The sequence below is a fragment of the Dendrobates tinctorius genome, unplaced genomic scaffold (assembly GCF_039654945.1).
Source record: "Dendrobates tinctorius isolate UK_male_01 unplaced genomic scaffold, ASM3965494v1 ptg000086l, whole genome shotgun sequence".
Taxonomy (NCBI): Eukaryota; Metazoa; Chordata; class Amphibia; order Anura; family Dendrobatidae; genus Dendrobates; species Dendrobates tinctorius.
In genome coordinates this window covers 24,200,263-24,218,022 of record NW_027361754.1, presented here as the reverse complement: position 1 = coordinate 24,218,022, position 17,760 = coordinate 24,200,263, and the positions used below count along the sequence as shown (strand labels likewise).

General features: G+C 47.5%; 1 protein-coding gene across 4 annotated transcripts in view; it reads left to right on the top strand.

The window, feature by feature from the left end:
* The first annotated feature begins 1,682 nt into the window (after positions 1 to 1,682).
* Positions 1,683 to 17,760, top strand: part of CADM1 (cell adhesion molecule 1) — a 247,056-nt gene continuing 230,978 nt past the window's right edge. For 3 of the 4 annotated variants that reach the window (XM_073585186.1, XM_073585185.1, XM_073585184.1), the window contains exon 1: positions 1,683 to 1,836. In XM_073585186.1, the coding sequence (XP_073441287.1) occupies positions 1,761 to 1,836 (76 nt within the window). In that variant the 5' untranslated portion in view covers positions 1,683 to 1,760. The remainder of the gene's footprint in view (positions 1,837 to 17,760) is intronic. The other variant, XM_073585183.1, reaches the window with a different exon arrangement.

The window sequence follows — 17,760 nt, the reverse complement described above, 5'->3', positions numbered from 1 at the left end:
CTTCATATAGTATCATGGCCTGCACATAGCCCTCTATATGGTATAATGCCCCCACATACCCCTTCATATAGTATCATGGCCCGCACAAACCCCTTCATATAGTATCATGGCCCGCACATACCCCTTCATATAGTATCATGGCCCGCACATACCCCTTCATATAGTATCATGGCCCGCACATACCCCTTCATATAGTATCATGGCCCGCACATACCCCTTCATATAGTATCATGGCCCGCACATACCCCTTCATATAGTATCATGGCCCGCACATACCCCTTCATATAGTATAATGCCCCCCACATACCCCTTCATATAGTATAATGCCCCCCACATAGCCCTCTATATGGTATAATGCCCCCACATACCCCTTCATATAGTATCATGGTCCGCACATACCCCTTCATATAGTATCATGGCCCGCACATACCCCTTCATATAGTATCATGGTCCGTACATACCCCTTCATATAGTATCATGGCCCGCACATACCCCTTCATATAGTATCATGGCCCGCACATACCCCTTCATATAGTATCATGGCCCGCACATACCCCTTCATATAGTATCATGGCCCGCACATACCCCTTCATATAGTATCATGGCCCGCACATACCCCTTCATATAGTATAATGCCCCCCACATACCCCTTCATATTTCCTTCCCCCACATAGCGGAGTGGGGGATCCTGAGAACATGACCTGTTACGTTAATTTGAACCGCGGGGGGAAAAAAATAGTTTCTTGTCGTTGTCAAGTAAACCCCTTTCTGATGTGTCCGGTGAGAGCAGGATCAACATCTGTCAGTGGCCGCGCTCCAATCTTTGCTGTCTAACCATGTAAATGCCGCCACCAACCCCCGAGAGCGGCATATGAACCGCTCGGCTGCGGACGCTCACGGTCACCAGTTCCTACAGGTTTAGCATCGCCGGATTTGTGTCTTACTGTATAACGAACATTGTAAAAACAAAATTGTCAGAAAACAACAAAGTAATTGCATTTTTTAACCATTTCTCATTTTCCAGTACATTCTATGGTAAAATAAACGGCGTCATTCAACTCTATGACTCGTTCCGCAAAAAACAAGCCGTCACACGGCGATGTAGATGGTAAAATTCACTGCGGGGTGAAGAGCTTAAAGGGGAGCTCCTCCGGCAGCAGACCTGTCTGACTGAGTCACCACTTGTCTCCTCCATACTCCCCCGGTCCACAGCAGCTCTGCTCACACCTGAGCATTGTGTCAGCCCTCTGCAGTTCCTCATGGACCTCACGGATTACAGGGTCCGCGGGGCGGGGCCACTCTTTGTTTACAGGGTGTGTCCTGAGCGCAGCTGCCATTGGCCAGCGGTAGATTACGCAGGGTCACGCCCCCATCTGGTAACGCTCGCTTTCTCCGCACATTTCCAGCCGCAGCGCAGAGTACAGCCGGCAGCCGCCCGCCCCTCTCCGTCCTCCGCTCCCGCCCCTCTCCGTCCTCCCGGGCTCCGCTCCCGCCGCCCGCACAATCGCCGTGATTTGCTCTCTGCCGGCGCCGCGTTGTCAGATCTACTAGCGCAGCGGCCCCGCCCCCCGCAGCAGCCACACCCCCTGCTCACACGTGGTCAGCTAGGTTCACACCTTGACGTCACGGACCGACGTCAGTGGGCGTGGTACAAAGGCGTGTCCGCCCGAGTTGTGCCGGCCTCCCGCTGAATGTATTAGCATATGATTAGCATGTGATTATCGCCGAGTAGAGGCTGCAGAGTGAAGCAGGTGCCGAACATGGCGAGTCAGCCCGGAGCCGCTCTCCGCCTCCTCCTCCTGATCAGCGGGCTCCGAGCCGGATTACTCCAGCAAGGTACCGGGGCTCCGGGGAGAGGGCTGGAGGACGGGAGAGCCGGGGGAGGACGCCGGGAGACGGGACAATGGGCGCTGCGAGAGGGAGCAGGGATCGGCGGGAGAGGAAGCCTGGAGAGGGAGGACTGCGGGAGCCGGGAGGAGAGCGTGAGGGGGAGATGGCGGGGAAGAGGGGAGCACGAGGGGATAGTGGGGTACATGGGGGGGGTAGTGGGGTGCATGGTGGAGAAAGAGGGGAGCACGAGGGGATAGTGGGGTACATGGGGGGGTAGTGGGGTGCATGGTGGAGAAAGAGGGGGAGATGGCGGGGAAGAGGGGAGCACGAGGGGATAGTGGGGTACATGGTGGAGAAAGAGGGGGAGATGGCGGGGAAGAGGGGAGCACGAGGGGATAGTGGGGTACATGGGGGGGTAGTGGGGTGCATGGTGGAGAAAGAGGGGGAGATGGCGGGGAAGAGGGGAGCACGAGGGGATGGTGGGGTACATGGGGGGGTAGATGGCGGGGAAGAGGGGAGCACGAGGGGATGGTGGGGTACATGGGGGGGGTAGATGGCGGGGAAATGGGGTGCATGGGGAAGAGCGGAACGAGGGGATAGTGGGGTGCATGGTGGAGAAAGAGGGGGGATGGGGTAAAGAGGGGAGCACGAGGGGATAGTGGGGTAGATGGAGGGGAAGTGGGGTGCATGGGGAAGAGCGGAACGAGGGGATAGTGGGGTACATGGGGAAGAGGGGGTGCATGGGGGAATGTGGAAGCATGGAGTGTAGAATGGAGAAAGAGGGGTGCATGGAGGAGCATGAGGGGAGGGTGCTTGTTGGGGAAAGGGGAGCATGGTGGAGAAAGGGGATGCATGGGGAAAGAGGTGCATGGTGGTGGGTAAAAAGGTCATGGGGTGCATGGTGCAGAAATGGTGGAAGACTGAGGGGATAAGGGAATAGTATGGTAGTAGAGCTGGGTAGTCCACAGTGGGGAATAGGGGTGTGTGATGGAGGAAAGGCAGTGCAGGTAGAGGGGTTGATGGAGAAGGTAGATATTGGTGGACAGGGAAGTTCATGGTGGAGAAGAGTGGGCAGGGGAGGAGATTGGGTAGAAGCAGGGGCAGGAGTGCGGCACCGAGGGGGTGGGGGCAGCCATGTGCAGAGCCTGGAGGGGAGCGCCGGACGTGCTGTGATGTGGGCGGATGATGGTGGGGGTCACCAGTGATGAGGACTCCCCTGGTTTCTGTATTTGGGGTCCCGTCCGCCTGATCTCTCCTGATGGTGACCAGTATGGGGGAGACAGAGGCTCAGAGGTGAAATAACTGGTGTGGGAGGGGGGTGATGGCCGGAGAGAAGATCTCACATGAAAGAGAGAAGGATCAGGGAGATGAGAGGGAAAGAAGATGAAAGGAGAAGAACAAAAGGGACGGAAGGGAGGGAAAGTGGCAGAGGAGACTCTGAGCCTGGTGCAGGGGCCCCTGGAGTGCGGCCCCCCAGTGCTTCACCCCGCCTGGTGGGCGCCCACTTGTTGCATGCAGTTGGAGATGGCGGCGGACCCTGCTCTGGGGACGTGTGCCCTCCCTGTCCTGTGGGGTGTATCTGTGTGACGTTCCACATTTTTGTGTTTTGGTGTCCTGTGTGAGTGCAGTGACGGTGAGAGGAGAAATCACTGCGTAGCGCCATGTACGACTGCTCGGCTCTGCATAGTGGGGTGGGGGGCTTGGAGACGTGTGTCCCCACTGCTGTGGCGTATGTGTATACTTATTATTTTCTGCCTTCTGCATCAGATGATACATTTTGATGGTAAACTTGGAGCCATTTTTGGGCGCTCTCTCTCTTTTCTTCTGGATGCCATTGGTGCCAGCGTCGTTTTTTGTTGCATGGAGGAAGCTGTATTTACTTTTGAGGCTTGAGTGTGATGGATGTGGGGCTGCCGCCTGACCCCCTCCCTTCTCTGCTCTCTGGGGGCACGGAGTGTAAATGGGGAGGACTGGATCCAGCAGGGGGCTGATTCTCCTTTTTTTTTTTTTCTGGCTGGGGGTGGGTAATGGATGTGCAGCCTGAAATCCCAGTGTCTTTTCCTTCCAGTATGCGGGTTGTTTTGTTAGTGCATCTGTTCATGTCTGTGATGAACCACATCCCCCTCCGCCTCCTCTGCTGCTCCTTCCAGTTGGGTTTCCGCAGTCTGACTCCCTCATTTTTTCCTGATGCTTGTGTAACGTGTAGTGTAAAGTGTCTGCAGCGCCGCTCACTCCAGCTCCTCTCTAACATTTGCTGTTCACCTTCGTGGATAGGACTTAAGTCCCGTTTTGCAGCAGAGCAGACTTGGGATGATGCAGCGGGAACGTTAATACGTTTATAGGTACAGGACGGACTGTGGTATCCTCTTCATTTTTTGCTCTCATGCCTCTTTTTTTTTTTTTTTCTTGGGTTCTTTGGAGATTGAAGCTGCAACTGTTCTGGCGCCGCTCCGAATCAAGAGGGCAGTGTTTGCATTTGGAGAAGAAAAACCGAGGAAACGTTTCTCTCCAGCTCCATGTACAGCACACGCATGCAACTCGCTGCAAAAGCATTTGTCCAACCTTTAGCCATTACTGGGGGAAAAAAAAATCCATCCACTCTCCACCCATCTTGCAGTCGTTTTTTTTTTCTCCTGGACCCTCTAAGTCCAGAAAATATTGCCGGTGAGCCCACCACTGAGCTCGGAGACATGGGCATAGAACAACTGGAATAAAGCCTATTGTTACCCCCCCCCCTTCTAATCTGTAAGGTTTTAGGTATCGTGCACAACTGTTCTCCTGACAGCCCCTCATACCTTACATTTTGGCTACAAATTGTCAATCGGTGCGACATGTTGTCTTTTTTGGTTACTGTTGACTTATCTTTCTCCATGTTCACGGTGATACATGTGTTCCTTTTTATAATGACCTCCTGTCATTATAAACATTAGGCTGCTGTTTATGGCTTTTGGGACCACCGATTGTGCACAGCCTCATCCTTCCACCGTCATTAAAGCCTTTCATTCTTCCTAAAGCCTTTGCTGGTCCACTCGAATCTTCCTCCTCCACCAATCCAAACTCTTCTCCTTTTCTTCAACCAACGATCTGTTCCTTTTTCACCCCGTCGTTTTCTCTTTCTTCCATCCAAGAAGCACAGGATTTATTGTGCGCTCGTGAAAATGTTGGCATAGCTGTCGCTTCATGTTTAGTAGGTGGGACGGTAATCCCAGGCAACAAGTAGGAACGTTAGGATCGGCCGCTCTTCCAGGAGACGTAGAGTGCAGCAGCCGGAGCAATGAATTTAGTGGACAGGACAGGTTGCAAAAAAAAAAAAAAAAATTCTATCCATTGCTTATATTTTTTTTCCCAAGAGCAGGTGGTGGGAAAGAACCTGATGTTGGAGCCATGTGTTTTTTTTTTTTTTTTTTTTTTTTTTTTTTTTTTTTTTTTGGATTGTAAGTTCAACATCTTGATAGAGCAGTTTACAGACGCAAAGGATGCGAATCTAATATCTTGTCGTTAGTCCTGAGTCTCTGTAGGATCTGCTGTCTCCAGGGTTTCCATTAAATGATGAAAACGGTGGATTTCTTAAACTATGGGTATGTGCACGCTGAGTCGTCTTGCAGAGTTTTTGGAACACAATCTCAAAGTTTTTGATAAGCACAATGCCAGTTTTTGTTCTGAAAACTCTTACAAAATAACCTCTGCACATGGCCAGTTTCTGCTCTGAAAGCTTAAGAAAAACAACAAAAAAACAAAAACCAGTTTCTGCTCCTAAAACTTCTCAAAAAAGAAACCCTCTGAGCATTAAGCCCAGTTTATTCTTTGAAAATGTAAAAAAAAAACCCCTCCCTCTGTGCACATAGGCAATCTCTGTTCCGAAAACATACCCTAACATGGGTTTCATAAGGATACCCAAGATATCTTCTCTCCCTAATTAGTAATCTTAGCAGAAACAGGGGTCACTTAAGGCCATATTAGAAGTCGTCCCCATCTATTCCTATCCCTGAGACCCATGGTGAGAATGTTATTAACGAGCACAGATGTGGCTACTCATCACTGTCCGTCGCCCCATTTATAACCTCCGTCATTTCCATTTTTCCTGATGTGAATGGATTTTATGTCAATCTTTTTCTAGGCCTTAGATGTAATTTCTGGCCGGCTGCTGCAGTGTTTCCCTGCCTTTATATCAGACCGCCTTGTTTACATGCGAGTGTTACTTTTGGTAAATGTTGACACTTGTGATACTTTGTATCTGGAATTTCCAAACAAACTTTCAATAATGCGTTCCTTGTTTTCCACCTCAAGGAGCAAAGCTGGGACTGTGCCATGAAACTTGTCGGAGCCTTTTTTCTTTTTTTTTTTTTTTTTTTTTAAATTCCGAAGCTTCTTATAATGTTGGGCTGCCGAAAAATGAAATCTGCCTACAAAATGGTCCATGACTGGTTTTCAAAGTGCAAATAACCAACTAAGAAGTTTGCAATTTTTAGTGGGATTGTTACAAAATGGGAAATTATACTTTTTGGCATCTTAACGAAAAAAAAATGTATTCTTAAATTGATGTCATGGGCTTTGAACCTCTACCGAATATTTCTCTTATGGATTATTGGGCGGTCCGCAAGGATGTTTTGCAACCAAGGCCAAAAGTTGGATTGCTGTTCTGTATGCGAGGGGCAGCGCTGTCGAGGATGAGACGTTCTAGTAGGACTTGAACAAAGGGATTAAAGATGTTGTAAGCCTGGAAACGTGTTTCTAATAGAATGGAGCATAGACTGAAACCTGTTGCAGGAAATCTCGTCATAAGTTTAATGATTGGATAAATATACCAGCTGAAGAGCCCGGCGCTGCCCGGGCATAGTAACTAACTATGGTTAGTTATAACAAATTATAATGGAAAAAAATATATATCTGTAGTCCTGCCCACTCCGCATAGCCACATTTCTCTATTATATCCCACACAATCCCTTCAGCCAGAGCTACCGGACTACTACCCCTAATATCCCACATCGTCCCATCAGCCCGAGCCACCGGACTACTACCACTAATATCCCGTCAGCCAGAGCCACCGGACTACTCCCCCCTAATATCCCACATCATCTCATCCCGTCAGCAAGAGCCACCGGACTACTCCCCCCTAATATCCCACATCATCTCATCCCGTCAGCAAGAGCCACCGGACTACTCCCCCCTAATATCCCACATCATCTCATCCCGTCAGCAAGAGCCACCGAACTACTCCCCCTAATATCCCACATCATCCCGTCAGCCTGGAGTCAGAACCAGAGTGCTGAGTGGAACGGTTCTAACTTCCATACCGGGGATCCCTTTAAAGGGAATCTGTCACCCTTTTTTTGCCCTGTTAGCTGCCGGCATAGACATCGGGGGCTTATCTGTAGATAAGCCCCCGATGTAACCTGCAAGAGAAGAAAAACACGTTATATTATACTCACCGAGGTGGGCGGTCCGGTCCGGCGCCTCCCTTCTTCATGCGATGACGTCCTCTTCTCCCGTCCTGAAATGGCTCCGGCGCATTGCTCTGCCCTGTTGAGGGCAGAGCAGAATTCTGCAGTGCGCAGGTGCCAGACCTCTCCCGACGCCTGCGCACTGCAGGACTCTGCCCTCAACAGGGCAGAGCAGTGCGCTTGCGCCGGAGCCATTACAGGACAGGAGAAGAGGACGTTATCGCATGAAGAAGGGGGGCGCTGGACGGGACGGCGTCACCCATCGGACCGGACCGGCCACCTCCGTGAGTATAATATAACGTGTTTTTCTTCTCTTTCAGGTTACATCGGGGGCTTATCTACAGCATTACAGAATGCTGTAGATAAGCCCCGATGTCTATGCTGGCAGCTGAAAGGACAAAAAAAGGGTGACAGATTCCCTTTAAGAGAGGCCTGACGTCAGAACCAGAGCGCTGAGTGGATTTGCCCTGACTTCCTTCCATACCAGTTATCCCTTTAATAGAAGCCTGGGGTAAGAATCAAAGCGCTGAGGGATTTACCCTAACTTCCATACCGGAGATGCCTTTAAGAGATGCCTGACGTCAGAACCAGAGGGCAGACTGGATTTGCCATAACTTGCTGTAGATAAGCCCCCGATGTCTATGCCGGCAGCTGAAAGGACAAAAAAAGGGTGACAGATTCCCTTTAAGAGAGGCCTGACGTCAGAACCAGAGCGCTGAGTGGATTTGCCCTGACTTCCATACCAGTTAACCCTTTAATAGAAGCCTGGGGTGAGAATCAAAGCGCTGAGGGATTTACCCTAACTTCCATACCGGAGATGCCTTTAAGAGATGCCTGGGGTCAGAACCAGAGGGCAGACTGGATTTGCCATAACTTCCATACCAATGATCCCTTTAAGAGACCCTGGGATCAGAACCACAGAGCTGAGTGGAACGGTCCTAACTTCCATACCAGGGATCCCTTTGAGAGGCCTGGGGTCAAAACCAAAGCGCTGGATGGATTTGCCCTGACTTGCATACCAATGATCCCTTTAAGAGGGAAGATGTGTGATGGGTATATGGGCACGGGAGGTGGGTTTCATTTCTGTCATGTGCTCTCTGCTCCTTTTTGGGGTGAAGGAAAACAAAGAGCCTCTAACAGCCGAACGTTGCCACATTTTTAATGAAAGACAGTTGCAAAAATTATTTATTATAGCGCCACTTATTCCATGGCGACTTACATGTGAAGAGGGGTATACATAATAAAAACGAGTACAGTAATCTTAAACAAGTCACGACTGGTACTGGAGGAGAGAGGACCCTGCCCGCGTGGGCTCACAATCTACAAGGGATGGGTGAGGATACAATAGGCAAGGTCAGAGCTGGTTGTGGAGTCCAGCTTCTCTAAAGATGACCTGAGACATCATGCCTTGTATATGTAGCTCGACCCATCCTGCACAAACAACTGCAGACCAGTCTCCAATCTTCCCTTCATCTCCAAACTTTTGGAGTGCCTAGTTTACTCTCGCCTTACCCGTTACCTCTCAACTCACTCCCTCCTAGACCCTTCACAGTCCGGTTTCCGCCCCCTTCATTCGACTGAAACTGCACTCATCAAAGTGACCAATGACCTTCTGACAGCAAAACGTAACAGTGACCACTCTCTGCTCATTCTTCTTGACCTATCTGCAGCTTTCGATACTGTTGACCACTGTCTCCTACTCTAGGCTCCAGTCACTAGGCATTAAGGACACTGCTCTCTCCTGGTTCTCTTCCTATCTTTCTGACAGCTCCTTCAGTATTTTGTTCTCTGGCTCCACATCACCTCCTCTTCCTCTGGCTGTCGGGGGACCTCAGGGTTCAGTCCTTGGGCCCCCTTCTCTACACGGCCCCAATTGGACAGACCATCAGCAAATTTGGCTTTCAGTACCATCTTTATGCTGATGACACACAACTATACACGTCATCCCCCGACCTTACCCCCGCGGTACTACAGAAAGCCAGTGACTGTCTGTCCGCAGACTCCAACATCATGTCCGCTCTCTATCTGAAACTCAACCTCTCCAAAACTGAGCTTCTTCTGCTCCCGCCGTCTACTAACCTCCCTAAATCTGACATTTCCCTCTCCGTGGGTGGCATTATAATAACAGCCCGGCAGCAGGCGCGCTGTCTGGGTGTTATGTTTGACACCAATCTCTCCTTCACATCCCATATATAATCTCTTGCCACTTACATCTAAAGAACATTTCCAGAATCCGCCCATTTCTCACCATGGAAACAACAAAAACCCTCACTGTAGCATTGATCCACTCCCGCCTGGATTACTGCAACGCTCTATTAATTGGCCTCCCGTTACTCGACTATCCCCTCTCCAGTCCATACTTAATGCAGCAGCCAGGGTGATCTATCTGGCTAATTGGTACTCGGACGCGTCTGCTCTTCGCCAGTCCTTACATTGGCTGCCCATTCATTATAGGATCCAATTCAAAGTACTTGTTCTCACCCACAAAGCTCTCCACAGTGCAGCACCCCCCTACATCTCCTCCCTCATTTCTATCGGCCTAACCGACCACTGCGCTCTGGAAACGACTTTTGACTAACCTCTGCACTAATCCGTACCTCCCACTCCCGACAAGATTTCTCCCGCGCTGCACCAATCATCTGGAATGCTCTACCCCAAGAAATTAGGACTAGCCACAATTTGCATAGTTTTAGGCGCTCCCTCAAAACACATTTGTTCAGAGCGGCCTATCACGTTCACTAATCAAAATCATTCTATGTGTAAGTGTGCATGAGAAGCCCATTCACTATCTCCATCCCTCACTCCCTCAAGATGGCTGGACCATCACTGTAAATACACACCTGTACTTTGTATCTCCCCTACCTCACTGTAGATTGTGAGCTCTCACGAGCAGGGTCGTCTTATTTTGCTTTAATTATTGTATTGTTAACGTTGTAACTTTTGACTTGTGTTTTGAAACTGTTAAACTGTAAAGCGCTGCGGAATATGTCGGCGCTATATAAATAAAGATTATTATTATGTAGCTAGATGATTGTGCCGATCCAGAGACACTTTATATCTGGTCATGAACGAAAGTGTAGAAATTGATCCAGAAAATTATTGCAATTACACATGTGTATTTGAACAACACAAAAGGCAAATTGGATGTAATTTCACACAGTCCCCAAAATGGGCCAGACAAAATTGTTATCACCCTCAGCTTAATACCAACTTAATATTTGGCTGCACACCCTTTGGAATAAATAACTGCAATCAATGGCTTCCTATAACCATTCACAAGCTTCTTACACCTCTCACCTGCAGTTTTAGACCATTCTTCTTTTTCAAACTGCTCCAGATCTCTCATATATTAAGGCGTCTTCTCCCAACAGCGATTTTAAGATCTCTCCACAGGTGGTCAATGGGATTTAGATCTGGACACATTGCTAACGCTTCTGAACTCTCCAGCACTTTTTCATCCACTTCTGGTGCTTCTTGAAGTATGTTTGGGGTAATTGTCCTGCTGGGAGACCATGACCTGAGGCACAAACCCAAAACATTGTGACCCAGAATCCTTTGGTAAAGATTTCATGATGCCTTGCACACAGTCAAGGCAGCAAAACGACCACAAAATATTTTTGAACCACCACCATTTCTGACTGTAGGTACTGTGTTTTCGTTAAACAGTAGAATGAAGTGCTTTACCAAAAGCTATCGTGGTCTCATCAGTCCACAAGATGCTTTCCCAGAAGGATTTTGACTTACTCATGTAGATTTTGGCAAACTGCAGGTTAGCTTTTTTATGTCCCTGTGTAAGTGGTGGGGTCCTCCTCGGTCTCATGCCATAGTGACGGATAGTTCGCTCTGACGCTGCACCCTGAGCCTGCAGGAGAGCTTGAATTTTTTGGGGATCTTGATTGTGGCTACTTACCATCCGGATTATCCTGTGTTGCAACCTTTCATCAAATTTTCTCTGCCGTCCAAGGAGATTAGCTACAATGCCATGGGTTGTAAACTTATTGATTATGTTGCTCACTGTGGACAAAGGAGCCTCAAGTTCTCTGGAAATGGACTTGTAAAGTTGAGATTGTTGATATTGTTCGGTAATATTGATTAAGTCCTCAGACTGTTCTCTTCTCTTTCTGTTCTCCAGTCTTAGGCTGAGTTCACACGTGGCGTTTTTTTCGCGTTTCCGCGGCGGTTTTAACCGCGAAAAATAAGCATCCCATGCATTCCTATGGGATTCCGCAATGCTGTGCTAATGCTGCGGTTTTTACCGCGGCGGAATCGCTTCGCGGTAAAAAACGCAGCATGCTCATTATTTTGCGGAATCGCGGAGATCCCGCACCCATAGGAATGTATTGTTCCGCTTACTTCCCGCATGTGACTGCACAACATGCGGAAAGTAAGCAGAACAATTGCGGATGGTACCCACGGCCCGGAGGAGAGGAGACTGTCCTCCGGGCTTTAGGTACCATATCCCTGTAAAAAATAGAATTTAAAATAAAAAATATTGTTATTCTCACCTTCCGGCGTCCCGCGCAGCTTTCCCGCTTCTCTCCACACTCTCGTTCCCAGTAATCCTTTGCGAAAATTCCCGCGATGACGTCCGTTCTCGCGGGATCGCGAAGTCTCGCGGTCATTCGTGCGACGTCATCGCGAATCACCGCGAGACGTTGCGATCCCGCGAGAACGGATGCCATCGCGGGCATTTTCGCAAAGGATTACTGGGAACGGCTGCGCGGGACGTCGGAAGGTAAGAATAACACCATTTTTTATTTATTTTTTTTTTTTTACATTCTATCTTTTACTATTGATGCCGCATAGGCGGCCTCAGTAGTAAAAAGTTGGTCACACTTGTCAAACACTATGTTTGATGAGTGTGACCAACCTGTCAATCAGTTCTCCAAGCGATCTGTAGCATCGTTAGCTAATTACGCTTGCAAAATGCTAGTTTTTCCGCGGAAAAATCGCGGGAATTTAAAATGCGATTTTTTTTTTTTTTTTTTTTTTTTTTTTTTTTTTTTTTTTTTTTTTTTTTTTCCCCCCCACTACCCACCACCCCCCCCCCCCCCCCCCCCGGGCAATGGAATTCCGGAATTCTCGCGGTAATTTCCGTGAAAGTTCCGGTATGTGTGCACATAGCCTGAGTGTGGCACACACACTGCAAAGATTGCATTAACCTGTCCCCTTTTATCTGGTTTCAGGTGTGATTTTCATATTGCTCACTCCTGTTACTTGTCACAGGTGAGTCTGAACGAGCATCACATGCTTGAAACAAAGTTGTATACCCACAATTTTGGAAAAGTGCCAATTTTGCCCAGACCATTTTTTGGATTTCATGTGAAATTGTCTAATTTGCCTTTTTCTCTGTTTTTTTTTTTTTTTTATGTTGTTTCAATACACACAAAGGAAATGAACATGTGTATAACAAAATTCACTTTCTGGAACAATTTCAAGGGTGAAAACACTTCCAGACATGACTGAATATCTACATTCCAGCATGGACTGCTGTAAGATTTCAGCTCTGAAGCCAGCAGAACAGTTACTGCAGCTTTGGGCTGTAAAGCTCAGAAGAAGCAAAAGCCGAGGGACACCTAATGAGACTGAGTTACTAAATCTGTCTAACAGTTTTGTTGGCATAAAACTGCTTGAAATGTCACAAAATCTTTGCACAAAAAATCTTAAGTATTTTGACGTTTTTCTGCTGATTCCAGCAGGTGCTGTCATTTTTTTCATAAAGTGAGTGAAGCTTGGCTGGACCCTGGTCCCGGACCCTTCTGGCAGTTGCACGCAGCAACTGAAAGATTCTCCAAATTCATTAAGAGTCCGTCTCCTGTGTTTGGATTTGGTGCCTAATAATAAAAGAAGCTGTATGCCGGTTGATCCAGCTTTGGTGGCACCAGTGGCCTGGAACTGATGGTTCTTTTTACCTGGGCACTGAAGCCCTTGATTAGCTGCAAAGGTGAAATTTGTAAGGGGTCTCAGAAGATCTCACTTGGTGATTGAAGCTTTACACAACTCAGCTGTCAAGTGACGTCGCCAGTTCTGGGCCAACACTACATTTTTTGGGTATCTTATGTATTTGAGGGCTCTCTCTGCTTGGCTTACATTTCCTTGCGAAGTATGAATTTAAGCTGGACTTAAACACCCGATAGCTGACGCCCGAGCGTTCACATAGCCAATGGCTACCTCTCTCGATTTCCGCCATTCACGTGTGAACTGGAAGAACAAGCCGTTGTCAGACTGCTCCGGCATCTGCTAATCTACCGGAAAAATTCTTGATCCTTCTCAGCCCCCAATGTCATCAGTCAGGGGAGAGTCGGAAGACCCCCCCCGTACCCAATAGACTGTTAGTTCATCCACCGATGTTGGTGGGTTCGGGCGACCTTGGTCTCGTGTGTTGGGGACTTTTCAGAGACCCTATAGAAATGACGCCTATAAGTTTGTCCCGGGCGGCGGCTCTTGAGCAGTAGATGGCGACTTGTTTGTATCTTTTGAACTCTATGTAACGACTTTAGAGGAAGTTTGTAAACTGTCAACAGTTTGATGCATTTATTGGTTGGATCTGTAACGAACCAAAGCCCTTTGAAATAATAATTGCCCCCCCACCTTTTAGGAGGGACAGTAAACGCAGGAAATGCAGACGGCTTCACTTTGAAGACTTTGGATTAAGGAGGCTGTACCTCCATCAATAGGACACTTTGATTTCCTAGGTTATAAACCTTTCTTACATAATGTTGCAGGCGGACCTCTAATGTTAAATTTCCAGATCCTTCTTAAAGGGGCTAAAGATTTAGAATTTTATTTTCTTTGATACTCTTGTAGGGAGCTTTGAGGATCCTCATGTTTTGGGCAGAGTAAAGCGCGTTTGATTTTGGAGGTCCTGCATCACACACACACACACACACACACACACACACACACACACACACACACACACACCGCACTCATATGAATGGATAGCTTGTAATGCCCCATCTGCCCTGTAGGAGCACTGCAGAGAAACTTCATACTTTTCCCCAAGCTTGGAGCTGATCGCCGAGGATCTAAGAAGAGAGATGTGTTGTGATCAGCTTATTTTCAAAAGATCTTTGAAACAAGTTTGGTGCCAAAAGCAGGGACCCCCTAACAATTGGTATAGCCTTAAGGGACTGTCCAGATCTGAGATACTAATTGCTAGTCCTTAGGTCATTAATATCATACCAGAGAACATCCAAAACCTGCCGTCTCCACTATTTGTGCCGAGACCACTGGTGCACAGAGCTGGAGTAGCATAGCTCCCCACACCATGTTGTGGCCACTCTCGGTACTGCAGCTCAGATCACATCCACTTTAGGATAGGACTGGTTCTTTTTAATCAGATAATTCTAGACTTAGAATTTCTCAGGTGCATTTGGATCCGTATTCGTTTAGATTGCAAGCCCAGAAGACGAGCCGTGCCTTTTGCGCTTAGTTGGGGTCTCTTTTTGCTGTTTCTTGCTCTCCTGAAGATTTTTTTTTTTTTTTTGTATAGAGGCAAAGGATTGATGTCTCGGGGATAGAGACTGGTTTTCACCAGGGTTGGCTTTAAGAGCATCTCATTACCAGTGGGTGATCTTTACTATTTTATCTGCTGCTGGGGCGTAAGGAAGACAACATTTTTTTTTTTTTTTTCTTGTTTTTTAATAGTCTTATTCCCCAGACTAAGTAACCCTGTGATACAAAAATGCTCATGTACTTTTACAAAAGTGTAATAATGTCCCCAAAAGCATAAAATGGCATCCATATTGGAAAATCGACGCTAAATTTTGCAAATCCGCAGCAAATATTGTCAATTTGCAGATGTCAAATTTTCACTCCAGCTTTTCTCTGCACTATGTTGGTGAGATTTTCTGATCCTGAAATGTGAGTAATGTCTGACCCTGTGGGTTATTCACATGGGGCACATGCTCGAGGTTTTTTTTTTTTTTGTCCTGATTTTCTGACGTTGCGCATACAATATAACGGCATGTCATCTATGGAGAAACCGGCCACAATTTGGATTTGTAATCTGCGTCGTATCATTTTCCTCTGCATCGTACACACTTTTCTTTGCAAGAAAACGGTGCCATGCATGCGAGTCCGTAGCATTTCCTCCAAATCCGCAACCAATTTTGTCCATGTAAAGAAAAAAAAGACACAAAAGTAACCTTCTAAATCTGCAAAGTGCTTGTAAAACGCTCAATATTGCAGTTTACTCCGTTCTCAAGAATAAAGTTATTTATTTATTTAATTTGTATTGCTTATGGCTCATTGCTGGCCACTTCTGTAGTCTCTCAGCGGTGCCTGAACATTTGCACAGACCTTTAAAAGGTCTCTGTATCCGAGGTGCCCTGAAACCGGCTGGAGCGCAGTGTTAGCTCCTCGTCTCTGCTCTCCTCTGACGCAGCCACGTGTCGTTACCGCTGGTACTGACTGTTGGTCAAGCAGGGGAGCGATGTATCCCTTATTGAGAATGTTGGACAACCCCTTTAAGTCTTTAAAGGCATGATCACACAAAATGTAGACCGCTACATAATCTTAGCAAATGGAGAAGAGTATAAACGTCTATACGGATCAGACCCTGTGCACAGCCTGCATGGCCGCTCCTCTCCCATATTGCGGTGCCGCCTCTGCAGGGCCATAAAAATAAAGTTGTCGTGAATATAGTGGATGCACGGTGCCAGCCGCCACCCCTGCCAGACCGTGGATGGAGCCAATACCCGCTGTCATGGTTGATCCATGCTCATCTGGACACGACACCGCCTAACTTTTTTTGGCGCCCTAAACGTCTCCTCCCCTTATGATCAAAGATTTTTTGGGAGATCACGACTCCTGCCCTCCGGTCACTTGTCCTTTCACTGGAATTTAGGGTGCAGCATTACTCCCGTTCCCAGCGCTCCCACCTTCCTTCTACTAAATTCACCAATGACCTCGGTGACCTAAAACGCGTCGATAGTGCAATTGCAGGCGGGAATCGGAAGCCATTTTTTGCGGGTATGGGAGGGGGGAACAAGCGAGTCTTTGAGGGAAGTTTTAGTTGACAAACGAGGGGGTTGTTGGAGGACGCGGGGGCCTGGAGCAGGACGGCTGGAGTTGCAGTCTTCTCTGTCCAAACAATGCGACTATTCATGACTCTGTCGTACATGCACCAAGTGAATGAGGTCTTTTCTGGTGGGTGGAGGAATCGCCCCCCCCTTTACTAATGAATGATCCATCCTGCGTGTAACAAGTGACATTTACTGAGTGTTTTTTTTTTTTCTCTTGTTAACCCTTTCCTCTCCCTCTGCAACTGTGGAGGTGTCGTAGACCTCAGCCGAATGTCCGACCATCCCTCGGGTTGTGGCGATTCTGCCCATTCCTATTCTCGTGGCTTTCGTGGATTTACATCCTTTCTGGAATTCCATAGATTGTAGAAAGTGTTACATGTTACATTTTCTTTTTTTTTTTTTTTTTTTTCGTTTTGCCTAGCGTTTTGATGGAAAGAGATAGGGATCGGGAAGGGAGGGAGGACGCGCAACATTGCTTTACATTGAGTATTTCATCTTTTTTTTTAAACTACGTCTTGATGATATTTCACGCCTCATTTGTTCCTTCGAATTGCCAATAAAATAAACGCCGTTCCTTTTGTAACATGCTAAATCAGGCGGTGCACAAATAAAAATAACTCTGCATGCACCCGGGGGTTTGCCAAGCAGACCGCCAGATCTGAAGTGGATTGCTTCCCCCCCCCCCCCCCCCCCCCCCTTCCCCTGCTGTGGCCACGCACACAAGTCATAGGAGATTACATGGGACTGCCGGAGCGAGGCTTTTTTTTTTTTTTTTGTGTATATGTGCGTTCTTCCCTTTCTGAGATATAGACTCCTAAGGGCATGTGAAAAATGCAAAAAAAAAAAACCCTCACCGAAACTGTATTTTTCATGAAAATAAATGGTACGTTTTATGCAACCGTTTTAATGGGTAAGATCCTCTCCCAATATGTAGTGGCTATAATAAAAATTTTCACAAATGTCTCCAACTAGAAATGTAGTATAGTTCTTCTGATTAGCCATGTCGCTTACCCTGTTAGCTAAGCTACTGCAATGCCTTGTAGTTAGTGGTTGTAACCATGGATACCTAACTGTCACTGAGTGGTTGTAACCAGGGTTGTGGAGTTGGAGTCATGGATTCTGAGTCGGTGTGATGGAAATTGAGGAGTTGGAGGTTTGGCTTCTTGACTCCACAGCTCTGGTTGCAACCATTGATCCCTTAGCTACTGCAATGCCCTGTACGTGGGGTAAGAGACATGGGTAATCAGAAGAGCTATACTACATTTCTAATTGGATGTATTTGCTAATAATATTATCACTCCTACTACATATTGGGATAGAATCTTGCAGATGGGAATACCCCTTTTAATTATGGCAGGTTTTATCCTAAAGTTGCCCTCATATTTTTAGAGGTTGCAAAGATTGCAACCCAGAACCATAGACCAGTCCGGTACGGTTGTATCCTTTCTTACCCTTTCTGT